This window comes from Trypanosoma cruzi, genomic scaffold (assembly GCF_000209065.1).
Source record: "Trypanosoma cruzi strain CL Brener 1047053516817 genomic scaffold, whole genome shotgun sequence".
NCBI lineage: Eukaryota > Euglenozoa > Kinetoplastea > Trypanosomatida > Trypanosomatidae > Trypanosoma > Trypanosoma cruzi.
The window spans coordinates 57,740-81,359 of NW_001849364.1; the positions used below are offsets into that span (position 1 = coordinate 57,740).

Genomic DNA, 23,620 nt, shown 5'->3' on the forward strand with positions numbered 1-23,620 from the left:
TTGGGTGTATACATATATATATTGCGATCCTTTTTTTTTTTTTTTTTTTTTTTTTTTTGTGGGGGGGGGGGGTTGTTTCTCCGCCCCTTTTCTCTCTCTTGTCGTCACTCACCTGCAGGAAGGAGATGGAGGACAGTGGAGTTATCGCCCAGTGGACCAATAACAGGAGCCACTCGGGCGGCAGGAAGGAGTTGAGCGGCAGGGGGTTCACGACACACGCCGGCGGGTCATCGTCCCTGAATAATAAATCAGGGGCCTCCATTGATTCACGGCAGCAGCGTTCCCTCTCTTCTTCAGGACCGAAACGCGGCAGCAGTCCGACTCAGCAAGAGGGCAAAGGGAAGAAAGCGGGGAAGTTACCGCCCATAGCCAGCAAGCATCAGGGCCGAAATAACACCTCAAAGGGCGCGGCCGGCGCGGCGTCCGGAGGGAGTCCGACCTTGAAAAAAGGACGGAAAGCGACGGGATCGCGAACCCCCACGCCGAGAGGAGGCTCCGGGGGAAAACGAAAGGGCTCCCCCTCATCCGCATCGAGGTTGGGCAGCCGAACCTCGTCTTTTGGCAAGCCCTCGGCCCCTTTGGGCTCAGGTCGGCACAGGAAGTTGTCTCGAGCTTCGTCGGGTTTCTCTCGCACGCATGGGAGTTTGGGTGCATCGGCGTCGCGACGACGTAAATCCCTCAAGAAAAGAGGGGGCGGCAGTCGTTCCGGAAGCAAAAAAAGATTGACGAAGGGAAAGAAGGGAAGGACGCGGTCGGCCTCATCACGTGGTGCCTCCAAAGAGGACATGGGGATGGCTTATATGGCCTCATTGTTCGCGACAGAGGCGGCGCAACGCGTTGGTATCGAGGAGGAGGAGGATACTACACGTGAGTTGTTCATGCCAGACTACAACCTTCTTGTCATGAACATGGTCCGTGCACAGTTGGCCGTCGTGAATGATCGACAGCAGTACCTCAATGATGCCTTCAGGGCCCTTCGTGCCCATGGCGTTCAGCTGGGATCCGGTCAAGATCCCAATGCGGCAATTGAGATGCTACGGTTACAGGTGCAGGCTGAGATGCAGAAGCAGGTAGACGATGTGCGAGTGGAGAACGGAACCCTCCGGGGTTTGTTGGAGGAGAAGAAAACGGAATTGGAGGAGAAAACAGCGGAGATGCAAGGACTCCGGGATAAAGTGAACCGAAAACTTATGCGATTTGAGGTAGAGAGTGAATCCTTGAAGGCTGAGGTGCAGTCGGCCCTGCAAACCAGTCAACTGGATGTGGACCGGATGAAGCGAGATCTCGGCCATCGTATTGACGTGGCCAGCGCATCGCTTCGCACCCCCAAGTATGACACGGCTTTGCGCTCTATGCAGGATATGGTGCGCACTGTGCAGGAGGAGATCCAAGAGCACCATGACAAATTAACTAAGCTTATTGTTTCTATAGGAGCACAAGACACGTTTCTGCGGGAGAAGAGCGATTCCATGCACTCTAACTTCCCAACAAGATATCGTGACGAGTTGCGGAAGCTCGACAACGACCGTTTGCTAAATATACTCGACGTGCTCTCATTCCACGACGCTGTTGTGGAAACGGTCGGTAAGGCCCTGTACGTGCTACAAAAATCGGAGCATAGCACAAATGTATTTTAATCCTTCTTTTTTTTTTTTTTCCCCTCATTATTTGTGGTCATGACGTCGATGTATTTTACGGAATTTGTGTAAAAAAAAAAAAAAAATTTCTTTTTTTTTTTAGTTGTTGTTTTCATTCACGTTTGCCATTTTTTAGACAAAATGGACAGAAAAGAAGAAAATAAAAGAGGAAGAAAAAAAAAAAAAAGACGCAACAATAAAAAAATAGAAAAAAACAAAACAAAAATAAATAAATAAACAAATAAATAAAAAAATAAAAATTGGAGGGAAGCAACTGCAGCCGCAATGCAGTGTTTTATTTATTTATTTATTTATTTATTTATTTTGTTTTACTTGCCAGAGATTCAACGGGTTTCTTTGTTGTTGTTGTTGTTGTTTTCTTTTTAATGTGCAAGTCTGAGAATATCGGAGTTTCCCATCAGATGTGCGAAGGGGAACTTGGCTTTTGTCTGGCATGTACATAACACACATGCGCATGTATGTATTTATATATATAAATATATAAATATATATTCCACGTGCATGCATGCATATCTATTTATTTCTTGAATGATTTCTCTTTCTCTCTCTCTCTCTCTCTCTCTCTCGTCTTTTGCTTTTCTTTTCTTCTCTTGTGTTATGTGCTACCCTCTTGTTATGTGTGCTTCTGTTTATGTGTGTTTTCTTGTGTTTGATTGAATAGAGGCGCAATTTCTGAGAAAAACAAACAACAAACAAACAAACAAACCCCCCGTTTATGGTTGACTGCGATACACCACGAATGGGTCGTTTGGGTTTGTTGCGCATGTCACGTAAAATTTTTCTTTTTCTATTGGGGTTTTTCTTATGGCTGACATTTTTTTGTACGCAACTGTTTCTATTGAAGCATGTTGAAAACGCCGAGTATCGTACGGAATTTCAACCAATTTCTTCCACCGTTATTCAAGTGAGCCAACCTCTAAATGGCGATAGAGTGCAGGAAAAATCTTGTGTTTTGCGGACAGTGGAAAAGTACACCCGTTACGCTGCAGACGCCGTTGCTGCTGCAGGGAGAATTCAACATCGTAGTCGACTGCGGATCGCCGCCTTTACGCGCTTGTGGATTGCACCCATTCACAAGTCCGGTGGCATGCAACTTCATGCCTTTCAAATTTACTCTCAATTAGCTGCACGGGGCCATTACGTCCATGTCTTTGTCACAGGCCCTCCTGGAAACTATAGGCGCGAGTTGATGTACTGTGTCGACCCGGAAAACAACACGACAAGGGTTTGTAAAAACCCCGAGGCACGGTTGGTGGTGCAGCAAGTACCCTCTTCCGAAAATATGGGGTACAGTGTAGCGTGGATGAATAATTGTGTTAAGGCATTCAACATTCTTCACACCAAACAGCCTTTTGACGTGGTACACAGTGAGAGTTGGGCAGCCGTGCCGAACATCTACCAGCTAAGACTTCCGTTTGCTGTAACCTGGCATGGCTCCATGCTTGACTGGTTTCGTAATGAGTTGAACCGTATTGCGCACAACTACCGTGTGGGGCGCAAGGCACCAGGGAGGGAATTGTGGAAGCGCATGCGGGACCTTGCGAAGGCGGTGGCAATGGAGGAGTACATGCTCCTGGCGGTCCCTCAACATATTGTTATATCCGACGCGGCTGAGCGGGATCTGGTGGAAATGCAACACGTGCCCCGGGAACGGATTGCATTGATTTATAACGGTGTTAACACCGGCATCTTTCATTCACGTGAGGGAACATGGATGCGTGATGCATTTTTGCGGAGTCATGGGGTGCCGCCGGAACATTTTGTCGTGGGATGTGGCGGCCGACTGGTGGAAATAAAAGGGCACCTGCAGTTATCTCATGCGATGCGCCACATTATGGAACAGTACAGAAACGTGACGCTTCTTGTTGCCGGCGAGGGTGCGATGGGGAATATTTATGCTTCCATGCACATGGAAGGGCTCTCTGTCGTTCAGCTGGGAATGCTCTCTCAGGAGGAACTTGGAACGTTCTATCATGCAATTGACGTGTTTGTAGATCCCTTCTACCAGCATCACGGTTTGAACACGGTGATGATTGAGGCAGCCTTGTCCGAGGTGCCACTTGTTGTGACAGCCCTTGGCGGCGCATTGTCGGTGGTACCGTGTACAGATTACGGTCGCTTGTTTACTGTTGGCGATGTGATGGGGTTGGCGCGGGAGATTCTTTACTACATGCTTCATCCTGACGAGGCCAAGGCAACAGCACGTCGAGCCCGCGAACGTGCTATGAAATTATTCAGTAGTGACGTCATGGTAATGCACTACGAGAGTTTGTTATATCGTTTGGTGGATCATCCGCCAACTTTGCCAAACATGACAGGTGATGTTGTATGTATACCTGTATACCCGGCCCTTTGCTACCGCGAAGTATCGTAGACAAATGAAACCAACAGCAACAATAAAGAAAGCAAAAAAGCAAAAAAAAAAAAAAAAAGAATAGAGATGAATTGAGCAAACAACAAGCAAAAAGGGCAGAAAAGGAACAAATAAATATATATGCATTTTTTTTTTTCTTCTTTTACGTGTGGATTGGGTTGTTTCTTAAGATGCCGCGAGGGAAGGCAGGAAGTGGAGGTCTTTTTTCCTTTTGTTCCACTCTCTTTCTACTGCTGATCTCCACGAGGGGAGGTTGGGAGGTGGCGGGGCCTCTTTATGAATGCCACGTTGTCCTTTTCACAAAGAGGCCCGGTGATCATTGCGGTTTTTATTTATGAACACATCCTTCTACGTTTGTGCATGCGTGTTTGAATGGGTCTCAGTCGGAGTGTGGGGGATGTTGGGCGCATGGAACCAAACGGTCATCTCCGCCCGTTGTGTCGTCCGCTCCGTCTTTGTGGGCACGCGGGCCTCAGCTAAGCGCACATTTTTTTAATTTATTTACTTTATTTTTTAAATTGACTGCTGCCTTTCTGTGTTGAGTATACTGAAGAGTTGGATACTTTTCCCACGAGCGAATACACTCTTTTTTTTTTTTTTTTGGTGTATGTGTCTGTGTGAGTGATTTTTTTTTGTGAGTAATTGCTTCCATTGCCTTTTTTTTTTTTACTGCATCGCTCGAGTGCCTCTTTGCGCGGCAAGAAAATTTTGTTGGTGAATATGTTTTTTTTTTTTTTTCCCTTTTGCTCTTTTATTTCATTTCCCTTTTCTTTCTGTTTGGCTGCGTGTCTCTCTCTCTCTCTCTCTCTCTGTGTGTGTGTGTGTGTGTGTGTGTGTGTGTGCTTTGGAGGGGTGACGGCATAAAAATGCGGCCGTTAGGTCTAAGCAGCCGGCATGAGCGGGAGTTGGCTAGCGAGAGCCCCGTTCTGGTAAGTGTTGGTCGCGCAGATTTCCAGCTTCGGAGTGAAATGGATCAAACGACAGTCGCTCTCCGGCAAAGGGAGGCGCAGCAGCAGCGGGTGTTTAGACGAGAGCGTGCATCTGTACGGTCACGTGTGGATCGTGACATGCAGGCTTTGTTAGAGGGCGTGGAGGGCGTGTTGCCGCCCTGCGTCATTGACCCGCCAGTCATCACGGAGACTCGTTCTTCGGTCTTTTCATTGCCAGGAAAAAAGGGGGCAGCACGCACGGCACATGCGACGGGAGAGCTGCCACCAGCATCCTTGTCCACTTCGAGTAGGGAGAGAAGAGTCCTTGTTTCATGCGGTGAAGATCGCAGCAAGCTGAACGGTGCGGCGGAGGAAGTGACGCCTTTGCAGGTTGCTGGCGTGCATAGAGGCGGAGGGGGTGCACTACCACGCGGTTTTCCACTCCCGTTTGAGGAGTCGGGCTTTCAATGTGTGACACATTGGGCCGACACAAGCTTTCAAGAGGTGTTGCTTGCTGCGTTGGGGCCGCGCTCTCAGCGGGAGCGCAGAGAGAAGGATGCACCCAGCAGTCGCTTCCTTGTGAGTGTGGCGTGTTATTTGCTCAATGAGCTTCTTACACGTGAGCCCAAAATGTCTGTTATTTGGCCTGAGCTTCGTGATGTGATTTTTAAGGCGGTTTTTCGGCCATGTGAGCCCTCTTCTGCTCCCGGGACGGAAGGCGCTGATGCGTCATTTTATCCCCGTTTTGAGTCCTGCCATGACTTTACGGGCCTGCAATTGTGGTCCGATGCTTTTTTTGCGAGCCGCGCGGAGAACGCCCGGTTGCAGCAGAGGATTGAGGAATTGAAGGGAATCTTGCGAAAAAGTCGTCTTATCCTTCGTTTTGCACAGCGGCGGGTGGATCGCATGCGTCTTTGGCACACTTTTTGTGCATGGCGGAAAACAACACAGCGAGAACGATCTTTTCTTGATTCCGCGACGGCTTATTTTACGCGTGTGCGGCAGCGTATTCGCATGGAGGGGTGCTTCCTGCGTTGGCGACGCGTTGCGACCCATTCTCATGGGTTGGAGCTGCTGAGGATGTTGAAGGAGTCTGAGGTGCGGCTTGCGTTTGTGGAGAGCTCCAATACGAAGAAAGTGGCCACCCTCATGAATCAACTTGAGGAAGAACGGAAGTCGAATTTAATTCTTGAAATGAAAAAGGAGGCGTTGAAATCTCAGTTGGCGGAAGGCCATGTGATTGCTCTTCGTGCGATAGACAATGAGATTCAACAGCATCAGGCAAACGTTTTGATGACAAAAAAGCAAAGCAAGCGTTGGGAACGTTTGGCAAAGACATTTTCATACCGCGTCAATTGTGTGATGGTTCCGCCGTCTTTGAGAAAGTATGGCGTTGCCTTGCGGCTTATTGAAGATAAATACGCGTTGAATGCATCAGTTCCAAACAATTTGGGGATTGAGGCACGTCGGGCTCTTGAGGCCTTTCTGTTGGAGTGGGTCAATTATTTCATGAGGACCACGGTGGGGGGTGACTTTTGGCGTCCCGTCGTGAAGATTAACACGGGTTTGAATGACGGCGACTTTGGCTCTAGCGCACTGCTGCAATTTGTGCGTGCGTTGGAATCGGTGTACATTGCAAAGGGGGCGCAGTGCGAGGCGTCAGCTCCTCCTGTCAGCCGGTGGAATGAGGGTCGCCGTTCAACTGAGGGAAAAGACAGCACAAGTTTGCCTCTGGAGGAGCAAAGTGACGTGGTCTTTACGGAGCTGAGACGCCTGCTCTACATACAGACAATGGAAGGTCTGCACCCCACACTGCTGTGCCATTGCACATTCCTGGACAGTTTTTTTACCCCCACACTCTTCTGTCGGGCCGCACACCCCACCGCTATGCTTTGGGTGCTCGCTTCGCTCTTCGTTGGGTACACACGTCTTGCATGCAGTGGATCAGCGCTGGTGGAAAATGATTTGGACGCCGCCCTACGCTGCCAAGAAGAAGTCGCGCTTCAGGATCGCACCACAGGGTTCCCTTCAATGTGTAATGAAAAGGCAGAAACGGTGCCGGCTGTTTCGGCTACGGCGGCAAAAGAGGGTGGATTTGTTAAAAACCGTTCAGGGCGGCGAAACAGTCGTGTGCATGTCGTATCAAAAAATACGGCTATTCAAAAGCGTCTACGCTCAAAGCGATGGAGCATGGAATCCTTTCGCAAACGGCATGACGAGGAGGAGGCGGATGAGAAAGCGGCCAGCGAAATGGAACGACTTGCAGATACCCTCTCGGATTTGGAAGTATATTTGGGCCTTGACGACCAGGAGGACCAGGAGAGTTCGGACAGCAGCAAAAGCAACAGTAGATGTACAAGCAGTGAAGGAGGGCGCACTATTGATAGGAATGATGACTATATAGAGTTGTCGTCAACGGTCATGCATTCCAGCTCGGATGCACGAGAGGAGTCAGCATCCAAACCAAGCACAAACGTCACAAGGGGAGAACGACAACGACGTGTGAATCGGAAGGCACATTTAATCCCACCTATGAATACTTCAATATGTTCTTTTTCATTTCGGGATTTTGTAGCGTATCATAGCCGGGAGACAAAAAAGAGACGATTATGGACGGGCTTTTCCCGTGTGGTTACTTCATTGGTTGTGCGGCTCCGTGTTTTGGATGTGGAACCCCCGACATCGGTGGAATTCAATCCCGTTTCCGGTAGAAGAAAATCCGCTCTACGCACAAAAAACACATCCCTTTCCGCTTCAGCTCGCTCGGCTTTCACTATTCAGTCACGCAAGCCCATTCGGCTGGTGCCTTCACTTTCGTAGGAAAGACAGTCCCCCCCCACATGCGACCGTAATAATAGGAAGAAGGGCGTTCTCATTTATTTATTTATTTGCTGTCGGCTTTAAATTTTCTTTCTTTTTTTTTCCTCTTCTCCTTTGGGTTTTGCCGCGTTGTAATCGGTGTTTGGCCCATTGTGACTTGCCGGAATCATTATTATTATTATTATTATTATTACTGTTGTGCCCTTTTTATGTTTCATAGGGGCGTAGGAGAAGGAGAGAGGGAGAGGGAGAGAGAGTTGTTTTTTTTTTTGTTTTTTTTTTCTCTCTCTCTGTGTGTGTGTTTGTGTGGGTTTTTGAGATGTAAATTGGTGATGATCAAAAGCAAAAAAGGGAACAAAAAGAGGTGTCTTTTATTTTTGCCCCTCCTTTTTTTTTTTTTTTTTTACGTGACAGGGCACTGCGCATATCATTTGTTTTTGTCTGTTTAATGTCTGTTTAATGTACATATATGTATGTGTGTATGTGTGTGTATTTGTGTGTGTGTGTGTGTGCGGATGTTTACGTCGGCAGTGTTCCCTTTTTTTCTGTTTTATTGCAGTACACACGGCGCCATGAATGAACTGCGTCCATGCAAGTTGTGGGACTTTTTAAAATTTATTTTTATTTTTATTTTTGTGTGTGAGTGTACTGTCGTCCTGTCGATTTCTTTTTCATTTTTTATTTTTTTTAAAATTTCTTTTTGGCGATTAGTTTGATTTGATTGAAGGGACGGGGGGAAGAAGTGACACGGAAGAAACCAACCAACCAACAGGCAAACAGACAGAAGGACTCAGGCAACAGCCGCACGGCTTTCATACTTCACATTGCGGATGCCGGCGAAGGATCTCAGTGATCTTCTCAACGTGCCCGTCCCGACGCATGCCATTCAGGCGGAAAAGGGATCAGGGACGAGGAGGAGCAGCACACTGCGCTCGCGGATGCATCCCATCGCGGTGACGGATTATGGGATGAAGCCGACGCCGGTAGCGCGTAGCAGCAGGAAACAACAACTCCAAGCTGAAATTCTTGACGAAATCAACGGCCGTAGGTCTCAGCATCGCATGTATGCGGTGTTTTACTGGATCTTGTTTCTCCTGCTGATTGTGGGAGTGGCACGGGCCGTCTTTTTGTACTGGCCGGAGTTTTGGTGAGCAGAAATTCCCCCTCTTCCTCCTGAAAGAGGCTGTTGGAGTTGATGGCATCTTAACTGCAAAAAGGAAAAAAAAAAAAACGGATCATCACGAAATGGAGGAGGTGGCGGTGACGCACGGAAATTTTACGCATCATTTCTTCCTGAGAACAGAACGTGATATCAACATTATTATTTTATTCGTTTGCACATGAAGGCGTGACAAAGATATGGAAAGAGACTGAGAGAGCGTATGTGTGCATGTGTGCGTGTGTTCGTGCGTTGGTGTAGATGAATGTGCCTTCAAAGGGCCCTATTTCTCCAGCCAATTTATCATTTCTTTCTCACTCCCTCTGTCTCTCTGTGTTATTGTTGTTTTGCGTGCATATATATTTTTCTGTTTCTCTCATTTGTTTAAAATTTTATTATTTGAATTGTACTGCTTTTCTTTATTATTATTATTATTTTTCTGTCAGTTCATGTCTCTACGGGAACAGTGGTGTCACCTCGTGGAGGAGGTGGCTGGCATCAACAGCACCGATCCGTTGCCACGAGAGTACACTCCCGTGGAGTACCTTCCGGGCGGACGCGTTATATCGGAGGCGGTGCTGCAGCACATCCGCGCTGCTGCTGCTGAATTTGATGCGGAGTCGCGTGCGCTCTTCCACCCTCAAATGACACCCGAAGAGGGGTATCATGCGGCCCCGGCTGTGGCTTGGCAGGGCACATTTTCCTCCTCGCTCGTCAAGCCGAATGGGAACACCACTAACAACAACAACAACAGCAGCGATGATGATGAAAAAAATAACAGTCATAACAACAGCGGTGACTCTGGCAAGAGGCCGCGTACATCGAGTTCGGAGGGGCCGAATTTCTTTGAGGCGTACCGCAGACATGTGACGGCGGCGGCGGCGGCGACAGATGTGAAAGGAGGGAGTCGTGAAACGTTATTTTCGGCCGCCATCACTGCCGCCGCGGGGTCTAGTGCTTCCCGATCACTTGGCAGCGCATCCCGTCTTGCCTCGGGGTTTTTGCTACCGGAGTATTACTCCCAGAAACACCGTCAGCCCGACTTTATCCCCACCATTCTTGTTCCGGCCTCCGTTTCATCTCTTTTGCAGCTTTTTAACATTCGAGATTTTCTGGAGCGTGGTGTCTACATTGACCCACCGACACTGTTTGTGGATGAAGAGACGGGGGCTGTAAATGTGCAGGAAAGCAAGCCAGACACCGTCATTGTGTCCCCTGGAAGCTTTTTGGATACGGAAAAGTACACCGTGGCGTATAAAATGTTTCGTGTGGTGGATGATCCGCAGCAGGTAAAAAATTGGCAGCATGTGTGTGCGTGCATCGTGGATGGAAACGAGTGGCAGTTTCGTGGTTGGTTTCCCAACGAACCCGCCCCCGTGCCCGTGAGTGAATTATTCCAGCGACTCTGTGGCTTCCTGCCGTACCTGGAGGAGGAAAAGCTGCCAAAGGCATTGCAACAATGGCACGTTAAGCCACTCCCACTGACGCGTCGTGTTGTCAAATCGCATGCGCACATTCTTCAGGCCTCTGTTTTTTGGGAGCGCTTGTACACGTTCCTGGAGACACATCCCTTTTTCAAGCTCTTCACGGTGCCGCTTGACTGATACAACGCCGTTCCTGTCGTTGCTGCTGCTGCGGGGGCAGTAGAAGACTGCCATGCCTGTTGCGCATGGGGACAGTAGGGGATATATCAAGAGAGGATGAGGAGAGAGAGAGAGAGGGAGATGCGGTTTGTACAATTGGATGTGACGTGTAGCGGACAGAGGCAGAGCAAGGGAAAACAAATAAAAACCTTAAAGAAAAGAAGTGGGTCAAGCGAAGAGAAAAGAAAGCAACACACATTCAAAAGAAAAAAAAAAAAAAAAGAAACATGAAGGCGATAAAATCCTTGAAAGCAATTATTTATGTCTTTTCTTGTTTTGTATTTTTTTGGGTGTGTGTGTGTGCCTTGCCAGTATGTCAAGGCAGCGATGCTTACATGATGGTGTAGGGGAAGAGAGGCCACTTTAGTGACGCCAATGCTTTTTTCTCTCTCTCTTTGCTTCGGCCTTTTCCCTTGTTGGATTTGCTCCACCGACACTCACGCACAGGTACGGCTTTGCAGACTCCTGACGGGAAAGGCATAACGCGGCACGAGAACATGTTATTGCATATGCCCTTTCCTTTTTTTTTTTTTCTTTTTTTCTCTGTGCATTTGTGTTTATGCTTGTTACCTTTTTGTTGTTGTTGTAGTCGAACCGCACCCTCTTTCTCTCTCTGCGTGTCTTTTTGTGGCATCTTAAAAAGAAGAAGAAGCAGCAGCAGCAGCAGGAACATGTTTCGTCGTATCGCTCGACACACCTCCTTCATTACGGCATGTCAGTCCCGCCAGACGACCATTCTTTCGGTGCGGAAAGGGGACACCGTCGTGCTTATTGGCGACCGTCAGGTGACGCTTGGAGAGCGCATTGTGGCCAAATCCAGCGCCTGCAAGCTGCGGAAAATTAACGATGATATTGTGATTGGCTTTGCTGGTAGCACGGCGGATGCCATTGCGTTGATGGAGAAGCTTGAGAACAAAGTCGGCGAGTTCCCCCAGCAACTCACCCGCGCCGCAGTGGAGTTGGCGAAGGACTGGCGCACCGACCGCGCGCTGCGCCGCCTGGAGGCCTCTTTAATTGTCTGCGGCCGCGAGGAGACGCTGGAAATTGACGGCCAGGGGAACGTCATCACGCCTGAGAGCGACGGTATTGTGGCGATTGGGTCGGGGGGCACGTTTGCCAAGGCGGCGGCACGTGCATTGATTGACGTGGACGGTTACGACGCAGAGAAAATTGCCCGCAAGGCGATGCGCATTGCTACGGAGATCGATGTTTTTAGCAACGAGCACTGGGATGTGGAGATTCTCACACGAAAGCCGGCAAAGCCCGCTGATGCGCCTTCAGAAGAGAAGAAAAGCGAATAAAAACGGGTTGTTACGGCCGCACGTGAAGGAAAAACAACCCAAAAAACAGACAGATACGGAAACGAAATGAAATGAAGGCATTAAAAAAAAAAAAAAAAAAGGAGAGAAAACAAAACAAAAATAAAAACAAAAAACGGGGGCGAAAATCTGAAAGGGCGAGGGAAAAGAAAAAGGAAAAAAAAAAAAATTGATGTCGAAAGGAACGAGAAGGGGCGGAGAGCGGTTTTTTTTTTACCCCGCACATTTCCGTGCGTGTCTGTGTGCACGTGAACGAACAGGCGGACGGAACCGCGCCATCTCACAGTTGAGGTCCCTCCCACTTCTTCCTTTTTTCTTGTTGGTCTTGTTGTTACCCGACAGGACAATTCCTCACTTCCAATGCGGGACGCGTCCACGATGCCAGCGTCAGTGCGCCCGCCCACCCAAACCCAAACAAGAAAAAAAAAAAGAATAATAATCGGCCAATCTGTGCAAGAGGGTGGAGTGGGCGGTTGGCGAAATGTCACTTAAACACACGCGGAGAAAGAAAAAGGGAGGTAGAACAACTGGTGATGTATGTTGTACGAGTTTTATTTATTTATTTATTTATTTATTTCCTTTTTTAATCTGCCAATCTTAATTGCTCCTGCTATTATTTAGCTGTTGGGGAAAACACACACATACAGACATAGACACAGACAGCAACTAAATGGTACGAAAAAATATGTATGATGGCTGGTCATACGAACGTCTCCGACAGCAGAGGAATCGAGCACATTTCCTCTTGGAGGATCCTTACCGTTTTGTGACGGTTCTGCTGCACAATGGGAAGCTGTACGCCATCGACAGCCCTTGCTATCACGCCTCTGGTCCATTGGGTGAAGGGGAGTTAATGGATTTGGAGGATTCCCACACGGCCGCCTCTGTGGCGTGTCTGCGTTGCCCGTGGCACAACATTCTGGTGGCGATCGATACGGGTGAAATCGTGGAGGTGCATCCCGACACCTCCGCCGTCCGCGGCAAAGATGACGGCGGACGAGAGTTTGCGGCGCCGTCGTATCCGTTGCGACCCTACTGGGAGGCGTCCGCCGGCTGTGTGCGACTATCACGCGGGAATGTGGTGCAGCGTACACACAAAGTCTCGCTGGATGAGTCCAACGGCATCATGACGATTGAAATTGAGGACGAGGCGACAATGAGGCGACATCCCCTTCCCTCTGATGCCGCTGCGGGAAGTCTAGAGAGCGGGGCGCTCACAATGCAAATATTTGACATCAAGTCCAAAGGTTTGAGCTGATGACGCAAATTTCCCTTTTTTTCCTTTTTTCCTTCTTTTTTGTTGTTTTTGTTCTTCCCCTTTGCGGATGTTTACTCTCGACAGAAAAAAAAAAAAAAAGCCGTCTTTTTCTGTCTGTGTGTCTGTGGCTTAACACCTTCATGTTTTTTTTTTTTTTTTTTTTTTTTTGCACGTCTCTTCTGCCTCTTTCCCTGTGCACATATATGTGTATGTATATGTTTGTGGGTGCATCCGATGATGTCAAGAGATTTTTTCCTTCTTTTTTTCCTTCTCTCCCTTTTTTTTTTTTTTTCTTTTTTTTTCTCCGTCTCTGCGTTTTTGTGTCTTGCAATTGTTGACTTATGCGCGCAACACCCATCGCCGGTGAAACGAAGTTTAAAGCCGCTTAATCCAAAGACACCACGACAATTTTCTTGAAAAGGATTTCACAGCAACAGCAACAATAACAATAATAATAAAAACAGTAGGGGTCCCTGCGGAAGCCCGCACAGAGACTTTCACGGAGGTCTTATTTGTACACGACGAGGGTGGCCGAGCGAATACAAGTAACGGCTGGCGACACACAGGACGATAAGAGGGGGATTCTCGTCGTAAAGCGAAACTTATTTTTTAATAGCAGCAACAGTGTGACACACGGAGGAAGTCGTTTCTCTCTCTCTCTCTCTGTGTGTGTGTGTGTGTGTGTGTGTGGGTTAACAACAAAAATAGCAACAACAAGAACATGAGTTCTTCAGAGTTTTTTACGGATATCTTTGAAGAGGAGGCACGGTATGTGGGGAAGGCACTTCTTGCAGTGACGGCCGTGGGTTATTTGGCGTCTCAGGCTGACGGATCGACACTCTTTGGCCGGGATGACGTGCAGTACGCCATTGATGCCTACCTGCCACAGGGATACGACCGAAGCATCATGGCCTCCAGGGCCAACCAGCGCCTTGCGAAGAATCTCATTGTGAAGCGGCTTCAGATCAACACTGTGAAAGAACAGGTTCGGGTTGCTGCTGGACGCGAGGCAAAGTTAAGCGGTCTCTTTGAACTGTTCACTTTGTCACTTGCTGGTATTCTTTCTGCAGCGCACGTCCATAGTTTGATCATTACACTCCATGTCATTAAAAACATGACGTTGGTGTTGGTTTATGTTCTGAGAAAAAGAGAGGCGAAACAGGGCTCACGCGGTGGGACGGTGGTATCAACACTTCGCTCCTGGTGGTCAGGTGGCACTCAGAACTTTATCATGAAGGCATTTGTTGAAAAATTACAACAACACCTGGAGAAGTCCCCTTTTGCTCAAGACATGGATGAGGATACGATGGGAGTAGGGGATGGACCACGTTGTCTCTCTGTAGAGGCCATATTGAAGTTGACGATTCCTCGCTGCGTGGATGCAGCCATACAGGCCGTAAAGACCGCGTTGAATCATCGTGCACCACATGTGTTTAGTGTGACCGGCATCGTGACAGGAAGGGATGTACGGAAATTACTGGATGAGTTGAGTCAAGACTTTGAATCCCATCTGATGTGGTCGAATTGGTTTACAACAAAGCCGTCGTCGCCATCATCGTCTGCATTGTTATTTTCCACACAAGAGCAGCTGCCGTCGTTGGGGACGAGCAACGGTGGAATCCAACACAAGGATGCGGTCTCATCCGATTCGGATGCTGACGACGATGTCTTTAACTTCCCTGCGGGATCGACTGCGGTGCTGCCGGATGGTTTTTCCGCGTCAAAACGAATGCAGCGGGATCGTGCCTTTTTGGAGACTGTGTTTGGTCCTTCATCGGAGGAGGGTCCAGAGGCACGTGCCGCCCGCGAGGAGGAGCTGCGCTGCGAGCAACTGGCTCGGGATCAGTCGGCGGGTTTCTTTTTCGAATTAATACACAGCGATTCATTTAGCGCGATGTGCGTCGCACACGCCGCGGAGGTGCTGGAGGAAATCAAAAAATTATCTGCGGACTTGCGGCGCGTTGGGTCGTACGACGTGGCCACGGACTCTGCCAAGACGGTGCACGTGATTACATCTTTTGAGCATTACCGTCTGCAGCTTTTAGACCGCGATTTCAACATTCCACCGTACCTGCGGTTGTTTTGTGAGGAGACGGTGAGGGCAACATGTGGCAAACCATGAGTGTGACAAGAAGGTAAAGGACGACAAACGGAAACAATTTTATTTTTGTTTCCTTTACTTTTCGGTTTCTTTCTTTCTTCCTTTTTTTTTTTTTTTTTTTTCTTTTTCTCTCCATTATACAGTACTTGCAATGAACGTTTTTTTGTTGTTTTTTTTCGTAGGCCTTTAGTATTTGTATCAGGGGAGATATGCACGCACGTATCTGCGTCCGTATGCACATGTGACACCCTCGGTGTCTCATTGGAGAGGAGCGGTCCTTTTTTTTTTTTCCTTTTTGTTTGTTTGTTTAGTGTATACGTGTTTTTGTGGATAAATGAGGGTTTGTTTTTTTTTCTTGGTTTTTTTATTTTTATTATTGCATCACCTTACCGTCTTTTCCTCTCTCTCTTTTCTTCCACCGTGATTGTGTGTTGACAGCAGCGTGGAGGAGGGCTAGTGGGTGGATAGTACGAGCATTAAAGACAGGAGGAGGACACGAAGAAAAGGTGGAAAGACCGAGAAAAAAAAAAAGAAAAAGAAAATTGGAGAAGTTGGGAGTTAGTTCAACAAGCGCGAGGGAAAATACAAAGGGAACGTAGTGGGTACCGGAAGAAACACCCGCGTGTGGACGGTTGTGGTGGCCGATGGAGAGCAAACTGCGTGTGTGGGAGTCTCTGCGGAATGATGCCCGTCAGGCGGACAGTGTCATTGAGCGGCAACTCAACGTGCTGGAGGGCATCGCTCGCCTTGGTGAGAACTCTGGCGTCTACGAGTCCAGGGCGACTGCTGATGGGGCCGCGTCATCGGTGGCGAGGATAGAGGTGGCGCAGCGGGAGTTTGACCGGAAGCGCAGTGACGTTGAAATGGCGCTGCAACAGTTCGAATCGCTCTTAGAGACAATGGCGGAAACGGCCCGTGCGCTGCCACCCGAGTCCACCGCGCACAGTCACACCGAACGTTTTTTGCAGCTTGCGGCGGAGAAGCGGCGGGCCGTTGCGCGTCTTACTGCTGACTTTAAACGCCGCCGTGAGTGGGCCGAGTTGTTGCCAAGTGTCACGCATGATCTGGAGGCCCACAGGGAGGGGGAAGGGGTGCGTTTCCTCATGGAAGAGCAGGACTCCCTGCGCCACACCCAGCGACGTTTGAACAATATTCTGAGTCAGGCGGAGTCTTCACGGGATCAGTTGCGTGGGCAGCGGGATGCGTTTGCCCGCATGGAGGATCGGCTCGTCCAGATTGCCTTGCGAGTCCCTGTACTCAAAAGGGTGCTTGGCCGCATTTCAAGTAAGCGGCGCAGAGATGCCCTTGTTTTGGGCGTAGTGATTGGCATATGTATGCTGATGATGATACTCTTCTGGTAGGAGGAGAAGGAGAAGGAGGTGTGTATGTGTGTGGGGGAAATTCCGTTGTTGCTGTCTATGAGTGCCGTTTGCTTTTTCTTCTGCCGTGTTGTTTTCCGTTACACGGCAGCTTCCCTGCGCCGCAAATGAAATGGCCGGAGTGGGTTGAGGGGAGGGGAAATACAACGATATATATATATAAACAAAAGGAGAGACGAATAATATCAGGCCGAGAAAGAGAAGGGGCGAGAGGGAGCAAAAAAAAAAAAAAAAAAGGGTGTGCCTGCAGAGCCGTGGTGTTGTCCGCATTCATTGATGCTTTTATATTTCATTTAATTTTTTTTTGTCTCTGCGGCAACATGTTGTCCTTCTTCCCCTCTCTCACCATTTCATTCACGTGCCTACTGGAATTCCAGTGAATTCTCTACGTTTTCTTTATTTGTGCATGTGTGTTTGTATGTGCCAAATGAAGACATGCTCTGCCCTTTTTTTTTTTTTTTCTTTTCTTTTCTTAATTCTCTGCTGTTTGGCTTTATTGTGTCATTTCCGTAGAGTTGTACATTGATTGCAGTCTTCGCCGTTTAAGTACGCACGTGCACACACGCACACAAACATAAGTGTTATTAATGCCGGTGAAGTTAGAAAAGAGTTCCACGGTAAAAGGGGCGAGAAGGGCCCAGAAGGACGCAGCAAAGATGGAGGTTTTTGACCCCTTCACCTCCCAGCTGGGCATGATACCGTCACGCATCCTGACGACGATGGACACCGCCTCGAAGAAATTGAGACATGCGAACACCAACAGCAGCAACGCCAGCAACCAAAATCGAAGAAATCCGAACGCCAATGCGATGGCGTCCAGTCCGGTTGTCTTGAAATCACATTCAGTCACAAGAAAGAAGAATGAGTTGCATGTTTCCCTCTTCGCTGAAGGACGACGTCGCCGCAGTAGTGGGTTGCTGCGGCGTCCTTTTTTTGAATCCTCTTCAGTGGCAGAGGAAACACCGGGGAAAACAGGTCCTGCGTCTGAGCCATCGTATGATCTTGCGTTTTCTGCTGTGGACGAGACAACAAGAGCAGTAGCAGCAGCAGCAGCAACAGCAGGCGAGGCGGCAGCAACGCCGCGTAGGACGAGAAACAATAACGGCATGACGGATGCATCACAGCAGCACGTGGAAGGAAAGGCGCCATCGCCGCAGCCAGTCAAAATTGGTGCAGGTATTGACATGGACGGTAATCAACCGTCTAACCAGAGGGTTCCATCTGAGTGTTCTAGTTTGAACTCTAGTATTGCGCATACGCCGTGTAACAAGGAAAAACGTGGCATGGAAAAGCAGACGTTAGAGGAAAATCAGGATCGAGAACAGCCACTAGGAAATAATGCGTTTCTTTTTTCATTTGAAGGGGATGATTTGGAACGGTACACACCGTATGACGAGGAAACGGAGGAGAAGGCGGTGCACCGGTACATGGAGAAAAATCAGACGACAGACGCACCGTGGGAGGGCCGTAAAAGCGAGGTTTCCACCTGTGACTCTATTCTGCAATCCTCACCTAAAAAGGCCTTGGATGCTGAAGTTATTTCAATAGACAATTCTCGTTCTTCCCTTCGTAGTCGATCGATACGGCGGAGATTGTTGAGAGGACAAACCTTTATGAAGGTGAAGACACGTGGTGGGACGGTTCATCGTCGTTCCATTCGACGAACCGTAGCCGAGGGTATTTCTGATGTCACGTGCCGTTCCATGAGTCTGTACAATGCATTTTTCCTGGATGATGCCAAAAAGGTTTGGCTTGTTGATGACTTTGTTCTTGCACGGTGCTTGGATTATGTTGGACTGATGGGATATGAACAATTGATGCCAAATGGAGACCAGGCGTCGCAGGATTTACTTTCAGGAATGACAGTTGGGCGGATGAGATCACCCATTATACACGCGCCGCAGGAATTGAAACGTGGTATTGGTGGTGCTAATGGGGTGCGTTCGTCCCGTTGGGTTTTAAATGGGGAACCCTGTAACAAGTATGCACGAACAGGTGACTCCACTCTTTTTTTACATCCATTAGAGTCAGAACGTTGGTTGTCTGAGCAGGAGTACGTTTTAGCGGTTGTTTTTTCCTGTTGTGCATGGGCCGATGTTCACAGACGTTTTAGTGCGAATAAAAGCAATAATAATAATAAGAAGAATAGCAGTGGTAATGATGGTAATGACAACGTAGAGCCTTATTTCTCGCCAGACTGGCATCCAATCCGACAAACTGCGGCATTGGTGCTGGAGCGTTTTCCCCATTTTGGTGATGCAGCGGAATTTGTAGAAAATTGGGAAAGACAGGTGAGTGTTGTGCTCGGCACGGCCTCCCCATCACACCAGCGTGTGTTTCAGTTTCCCGGGGAAGGCCTCGTGTTTTCTTCGGATCTTGAAGGCGGGAATTTGGCACGTGTAGAGCGGCTGAAGGGGGGCACACCATGCCAACCGGCCTTTACGTTATGGTTGGGGCCGGAGTTTGGATGTGCGCAGCGGCTGTGGTTTCGTTTTGCCATTTTAGGTGTGCGGCCTCAGTGTGCCATCTCTTTGAGGATTGTTAACATTCAACCCAATACGAAATTGTACGCACGAAATGGAATGCGTCCGGTCTGGCGTGCGGGAAACTCTCCGCGGTTGTGGACACCGGTGGGGGCGTGCGTGTATCGCACCATTAACAATGATGAGGATGGAGAATTGTCGTTTGTTCTTCTTCCTCGTTCTAGCGATGTGGTGCATGTTGCCTTTTGTGTTCCTTACACCTACGCCGACCTCCTATGCCACATCACCCACTGGCATCAGTTGGTCAAGATGAGTATCAGTGGGATTCGGTTTGAGGAGCGAGTTTTGTGCCACACGCGGGACGGGCGTAAGTTGCACCTGCTCATCATCACAAGTGCCAACAACAAAAAACGTCTCCGACGCAGCAGTCGACATGAGAAGGAGGGGAACAATTTTTCCCGTCCATCCATTTTGGGCCCGTATGGGCGGTTTGAAACGGGGAAGAAGGTGGTGTTGCTTAGCGGGCGGGTGCATCCTGGGGAAGTGACGGCATCGCATGGTATTCACGGTGTTATTTCGTTTCTTCTTTCACGTGACCCACGCGCGGCGTTGGCACGGGAATATTTTATTTTTTATATTGTCCCCATGCTGAATCCAGATGGTGTCGCACGTGGTCATTCCCGGCTTGATCAAAACGGCTTTAACCTCAACCGATGCTACAAGAATCCCGATCCACAGATACAGCCCACCGTAGCTGCACTCCGAAAAGTCTTTGATTATCTTCAGAAAACTTACCTTGACAGATTCTTTATGTACATGGATTTTCATTCACACGCTTCGCAGTCTAGTGGATTTATGTTCGGTAACTGCTTGCCCGATACGGTGCAGCACTGGAACATGATTTTTCCGAAGATTGTGAGCTTACATGCAAAAGGCGTGTTTTCCTACCAACTTTGTCGCTTTGGGCGAGGTCACATGACAAGCAAGGAGGGCAGTTCGCGTGTGCTTTTTGGCGAGCGGCTTATTCACTCCTACACCGTGGAGCTCACCCACTTTTCAAATAATAGAATGTACATTGACGGTGCTTGCGGTGACGATGAAAACAATGTCAACGATAGAACTTATTCGATAGTGAGCAGTTATGGCGATAACGACACCTGGGAGGCACGATATGCCAACATTCGAGGAGCACGACTGCGATCGGCTACGAGGTCGCAGAGCGAAAAAGGCACGTGGCCACTTCCGGGAGCGGTAAAAACGCGATCCCATTCGAAACGAGGGCGGAAACAGGCGTCCTCTCGACAAGGCATCCCCAAACGGACCGGCCAAAGTGATGGAAAAGCGGGTAAACGTGCTATTAAAAATGCGGCATCCAAAGATGAACCGTTTTGTTTTATTGAAACCCCATGCATTCTCTCACAGAGTGCCGAGGTGGGTCGCGCATGTGTCTTGGCGCTCTTAGACTACTGCGGTGTGGGGAACGAGGCCTCCGCACAGTTGATAGACTACGGCGGCATTGAACGCACATTGCGAGAGGTGAGGCGAAGCATCCGCTCGACTGTCACCCCGAGACCGCCTGCAAACCGAGTGCAGCTTAACTTTAGACAACATTAGGCATGAAAATAGAAAAAGCAACAGTAAACAGATTATATATATATATAAAGAAAAGCAAACAGAAAAATTTTCCTTAATACCCACGTTTTACTTGCCCGCATCACTTTTTTTTCCTTTTTTTTTTCTTTTTTCTTCCTTTCGGTGGGCTTTGACGGACTACGTTGGTGCTATGCCTTGCAAAGAGTGAGAGTGATAGAGAGAGTCTGTGTGTGTGTGTGTTTGCGTGTTTTTTTTTTTTGGTGTGCGTGTCTTTCCATTCATTCAGGGGTGCTCCGTCAATGTATACTACTCAAGGTCGACTATACATATATATATATATATATGATATGTACGTATATATATGTGTTTACCGCCGGTGCACGAATATTTATTTTAATGGTTAACACGATGATGTTTTCTTCTTTCTTTCTTTCTTTTTTAATCCTTTTTTCCTTTTTTCTTCTTGTATGCGTGTACTCGCATTGGCCGTTTTGCTTTATTTTTGAGAAGTTGTGGCCGATCAAATATGGATTCCCATTTTTGTGAGTCACAGTGCATCTTTTTTTTTTTTTTTGTGTGTGTGGGTGTGGGTGTGTGTAGTTTTGGTGTTGGTGGGCTTATGAAATGTCGGCATTTTTATTTTTGTTCCTCCTTTTTTCTCTTTTTCTTTTTCCTTTTCCTTTTCTTTCTGTTCATGTGTACATATTATACATATATGTATATGCATAATGTGTACATGTGCATGTATGCTACTTCAGGTAAGGGGGTGAGGGATTTTTATAGAGGCGATGGGTGGATAAAGAGAGATGGAGGGAGGGAGGGGAAACATGAGGGTATTATTTGCCGCTTCCACTTTCTTTTTTTTTTTTTTTTTTTTCTTTCTTTCTGTGTGTGTGTGTGTGCGGGGAAGTTTAAAAAGGGGGAGGAAAGGAGGAGGAATAATAATAATCATAAAACAGAACAAAAAGGGACGAGCGTTCAGCGGTTCTCCTCCGTGTGAGTGCGCAAAAGGACGTCAATAAAAAGAGGAGAAGAGAAGGGAGGGGTCGATGGAGTCGTCAGGACAGACGGATTGGAGTTCCCGTGAGCGGAGGGAGGAGGAGGCCACTCCGAGTGCATCCGACGTCAAGGCAGGGAGAGAGGCGGACTTTCTCTTGCAGCGCCAGCAACAGCAGCAGCAGCAGGAGGAGGAAAAACCACGGAATCGCGATGAAACAGACGCCCCAGGGAGCGATGGGGAGGGAGAAGAGTCGTCATCATGCGAAGACGAATGTAAAGAGGACAACGACGACGCCAGTATTGTGGACGGCGAAGAAGAAGAAGAGGAAGAGACAACTCCATTTGCCACAGACGAGGAGGCCAACGAGGCACGTGCAGTTGGCATTGCTCACTACAACAATCACCGCTACGAGGATGCGCTGGACATTCAATACCGTGTTGTTCGACATTTTGAGAAAAAGTACGGTGCAACCGCCCCCATTTGCGGGGTGTACTTTCTTGACTACGGCCTTTCTCAGCTGCGTGTCCTGCAGTCCAAGAGCACCGTGGAGGCGGCGTTGCAGCCACTTGATCAAGATGCTCTTGAAGCGTGTTTTATCAACCTTGATGTTGCCCGTGTATGCTTTCAGAAACAAGAACAGGAACGGGGGGAGGAGGATATTGAGGTGCAGCTCAACCTTGCCGAGGTGCACAACAGCATTGCGCAGCTTCAGGTGGAACGCGAGGACTTTGACAGTGCGCTGAAGGAGTACGAGAGTGAGTTGATGACATACCGCTTTATTCAAGAAGAGGCGCCGCAAATGCTTCCATACCGTAGACTTGCCGCCGTGCTGTATGGCATTGCGGATTGCTACATGAAGGAAGGGGATTTTGAAGGGGCTGAGGAGCGTTTTCAAGCGGCGCTGGATGAGTTGGCATCATTTCCCGCCGATGCGATTCCTGCGGAGCTTGTGAAGGAGCTGGAGGAGCTGCGGGAGGACGCGCGGGAGATGAAGGGTGGCAAGTACAAGGAGCTGCAGGAATGCATCCAGGCCCAGTTTGCCGTGAAGGAGGCAGAGGAATTGCCGACGGTGCAGGAGTTTTACGGTGAAGACGCGGTGAATGAGGAGGGGGGCCGCAAGACTCATCCGTATGTCTCGCGCCTACCGGGGGAGCCGGAGTACTCGGCACTCTCGATGCCGCAGTCCTTGACAAACCCCGTGCAGTGGAATGAGCACAGCAACAGCATGTCGCTTTCGCTCTTTCCTCCCCAAGTGAACGGCCGCGGCTCGGAGACGTCGAACAGTCAGCCGGTGCATCATGTCGTGGCGCGGCGGAAGCCCAAACAGCCCATGAGTCAACAACAACAACAGCCGGGGCAGCGAGGCGGGGCGAGTAGCATCGTTGAGCCAGAGGCAAAACGGGCTCGAACGGAGTCCTGCAGCTAGTCAAGACATTTGGGGGGAGTGGAAGGGGGAAAAAGAAGAGCGACAATAAATATAAGAAGCCAAGCGGACATGCCCGCGTGTACGATGGCGATACGTGCACACCCCACACTGGCAGACGAGTAAGAATGCATTCATACATTCATACATACATACAAGTACATAGAGGGATCAAAAGGATCGAAGGGGGAAGGAAGGGAGGCGGAACGAAGAGTGACCGAAGACACACCGAGAAAACAATAACAACAACAAAAAAGAAGACAAGGAGTTTACATGCTTACAAGAGGCCGACGGAAATGACGGGGCGACGTTATTGCATTTAGGTGCGCTCTTGACTGCTCCCTTTTCCTTTTTTTTTTTTTTTATTATATTTATATATGAGTGTGTTGTCCTTTTTTTTTTCTTTTTTTTTGGTTGCGGCAATGCACTCAACGGCCTTTTGCGGCTGTTGTCGCAGCCGCACTCACGTAAAGGACATCAG

General features: G+C 48.7%; 11 protein-coding genes across 11 annotated transcripts, besides 40 other annotated features; all 11 read left to right on the plus strand.

Annotated features, from left to right (window-relative positions):
- Positions 1 to 23,620: part of a sequence feature (heterozygous, Esmeraldo-like haplotype) that runs on past the window's edge.
- Positions 31 to 58: a microsatellite.
- Tc00.1047053510719.210 (hypothetical protein, conserved) lies at positions 126 to 1,637 on the plus strand (the record flags this gene model as incomplete). Its single annotated transcript, XM_814106.1, has 1 exon — positions 126 to 1,637. One exon carries the CDS (start codon positions 126 to 128, stop codon positions 1,635 to 1,637), a length of 1,512 nt encoding a protein of 503 aa, XP_819199.1.
- Positions 1,707 to 1,739: a sequence feature (AT_rich).
- Positions 1,787 to 1,897: a sequence feature (A-rich).
- Positions 1,932 to 1,962: a microsatellite.
- Positions 1,995 to 2,014: a microsatellite.
- Positions 2,113 to 2,150: a microsatellite.
- Positions 2,193 to 2,224: a microsatellite.
- Positions 2,338 to 2,364: a microsatellite.
- On the plus strand, positions 2,374 to 4,032 carry Tc00.1047053510719.220 (uncharacterized protein; the record flags this gene model as incomplete). Its single annotated transcript, XM_814107.1, has 1 exon — positions 2,374 to 4,032. One exon carries the CDS (start codon positions 2,374 to 2,376, stop codon positions 4,030 to 4,032), a length of 1,659 nt encoding a protein of 552 aa, XP_819200.1.
- Positions 4,057 to 4,093: a sequence feature (A-rich).
- Positions 4,519 to 4,552: a sequence feature (AT_rich).
- Positions 4,756 to 4,811: a sequence feature (T-rich).
- Positions 4,821 to 4,843: a microsatellite.
- Positions 4,843 to 4,874: a microsatellite.
- Tc00.1047053510719.230 (hypothetical protein, conserved) lies at positions 4,899 to 7,781 on the plus strand (the record flags this gene model as incomplete). Its single annotated transcript, XM_814108.1, has 1 exon — positions 4,899 to 7,781. One exon carries the CDS (start codon positions 4,899 to 4,901, stop codon positions 7,779 to 7,781), a length of 2,883 nt encoding a protein of 960 aa, XP_819201.1.
- Positions 7,947 to 7,979: a microsatellite.
- Positions 8,039 to 8,089: a sequence feature (T-rich).
- Positions 8,252 to 8,293: a microsatellite.
- Positions 8,396 to 8,416: a microsatellite.
- Positions 8,455 to 8,477: a sequence feature (AT_rich).
- On the plus strand, positions 8,612 to 8,932 carry Tc00.1047053510719.240 (hypothetical protein, conserved; the record flags this gene model as incomplete). Its single annotated transcript, XM_814109.1, has 1 exon — positions 8,612 to 8,932. The coding sequence occupies one exon, from the start codon at positions 8,612 to 8,614 to the stop codon at positions 8,930 to 8,932; it is 321 nt and encodes a 106-aa protein (XP_819202.1).
- Positions 9,359 to 9,379: a sequence feature (AT_rich).
- On the plus strand, positions 9,390 to 10,544 carry Tc00.1047053510719.250 (hypothetical protein, conserved; the record flags this gene model as incomplete). The annotated part of the gene is made up of 1 exon (XM_814110.1): positions 9,390 to 10,544. The coding sequence occupies one exon, from the start codon at positions 9,390 to 9,392 to the stop codon at positions 10,542 to 10,544; it is 1,155 nt and encodes a 384-aa protein (XP_819203.1).
- Positions 9,669 to 9,734: a microsatellite.
- Positions 10,785 to 10,809: a microsatellite.
- On the plus strand, positions 11,255 to 11,884 carry Tc00.1047053510719.260 (hslvu complex proteolytic subunit-like, putative; the record flags this gene model as incomplete). Its single annotated transcript, XM_814111.1, has 1 exon — positions 11,255 to 11,884. One exon carries the CDS (start codon positions 11,255 to 11,257, stop codon positions 11,882 to 11,884), a length of 630 nt encoding a protein of 209 aa, XP_819204.1.
- Positions 11,967 to 12,018: a sequence feature (A-rich).
- Positions 12,453 to 12,479: a microsatellite.
- Tc00.1047053510719.270 (hypothetical protein, conserved) lies at positions 12,573 to 13,160 on the plus strand (the record flags this gene model as incomplete). Its single annotated transcript, XM_814112.1, has 1 exon — positions 12,573 to 13,160. The coding sequence occupies one exon, from the start codon at positions 12,573 to 12,575 to the stop codon at positions 13,158 to 13,160; it is 588 nt and encodes a 195-aa protein (XP_819205.1).
- Positions 13,304 to 13,328: a microsatellite.
- Positions 13,409 to 13,462: a sequence feature (T-rich).
- Positions 13,825 to 13,850: a microsatellite.
- Tc00.1047053510719.280 (hypothetical protein, conserved) lies at positions 13,882 to 15,282 on the plus strand (the record flags this gene model as incomplete). Its single annotated transcript, XM_814113.1, has 1 exon — positions 13,882 to 15,282. One exon carries the CDS (start codon positions 13,882 to 13,884, stop codon positions 15,280 to 15,282), a length of 1,401 nt encoding a protein of 466 aa, XP_819206.1.
- Positions 15,320 to 15,389: a sequence feature (T-rich).
- Tc00.1047053510719.290 (golgi SNARE protein-like, putative) lies at positions 15,906 to 16,622 on the plus strand (the record flags this gene model as incomplete). Its single annotated transcript, XM_814114.1, has 1 exon — positions 15,906 to 16,622. One exon carries the CDS (start codon positions 15,906 to 15,908, stop codon positions 16,620 to 16,622), a length of 717 nt encoding a protein of 238 aa, XP_819207.1.
- Positions 17,088 to 17,114: a microsatellite.
- On the plus strand, positions 17,228 to 20,737 carry Tc00.1047053510719.300 (zinc carboxypeptidase, putative; the record flags this gene model as incomplete). Its single annotated transcript, XM_814115.1, has 1 exon — positions 17,228 to 20,737. The coding sequence occupies one exon, from the start codon at positions 17,228 to 17,230 to the stop codon at positions 20,735 to 20,737; it is 3,510 nt and encodes a 1,169-aa protein (XP_819208.1).
- Positions 17,674 to 17,702: a microsatellite.
- Positions 18,758 to 18,813: a microsatellite.
- Positions 20,842 to 20,876: a sequence feature (T-rich).
- Positions 21,038 to 21,079: a microsatellite.
- Positions 21,131 to 21,178: a sequence feature (CT-rich).
- Positions 21,351 to 21,410: a sequence feature (T-rich).
- Positions 21,411 to 21,464: a microsatellite.
- Positions 21,570 to 21,601: a microsatellite.
- Positions 21,766 to 23,142, plus strand: Tc00.1047053510719.310 (hypothetical protein, conserved; the record flags this gene model as incomplete). The annotated part of the gene is made up of 1 exon (XM_814116.1): positions 21,766 to 23,142. The coding sequence occupies one exon, from the start codon at positions 21,766 to 21,768 to the stop codon at positions 23,140 to 23,142; it is 1,377 nt and encodes a 458-aa protein (XP_819209.1).
- Positions 21,873 to 21,906: a microsatellite.
- Positions 23,268 to 23,304: a microsatellite.
- Positions 23,483 to 23,551: a sequence feature (T-rich).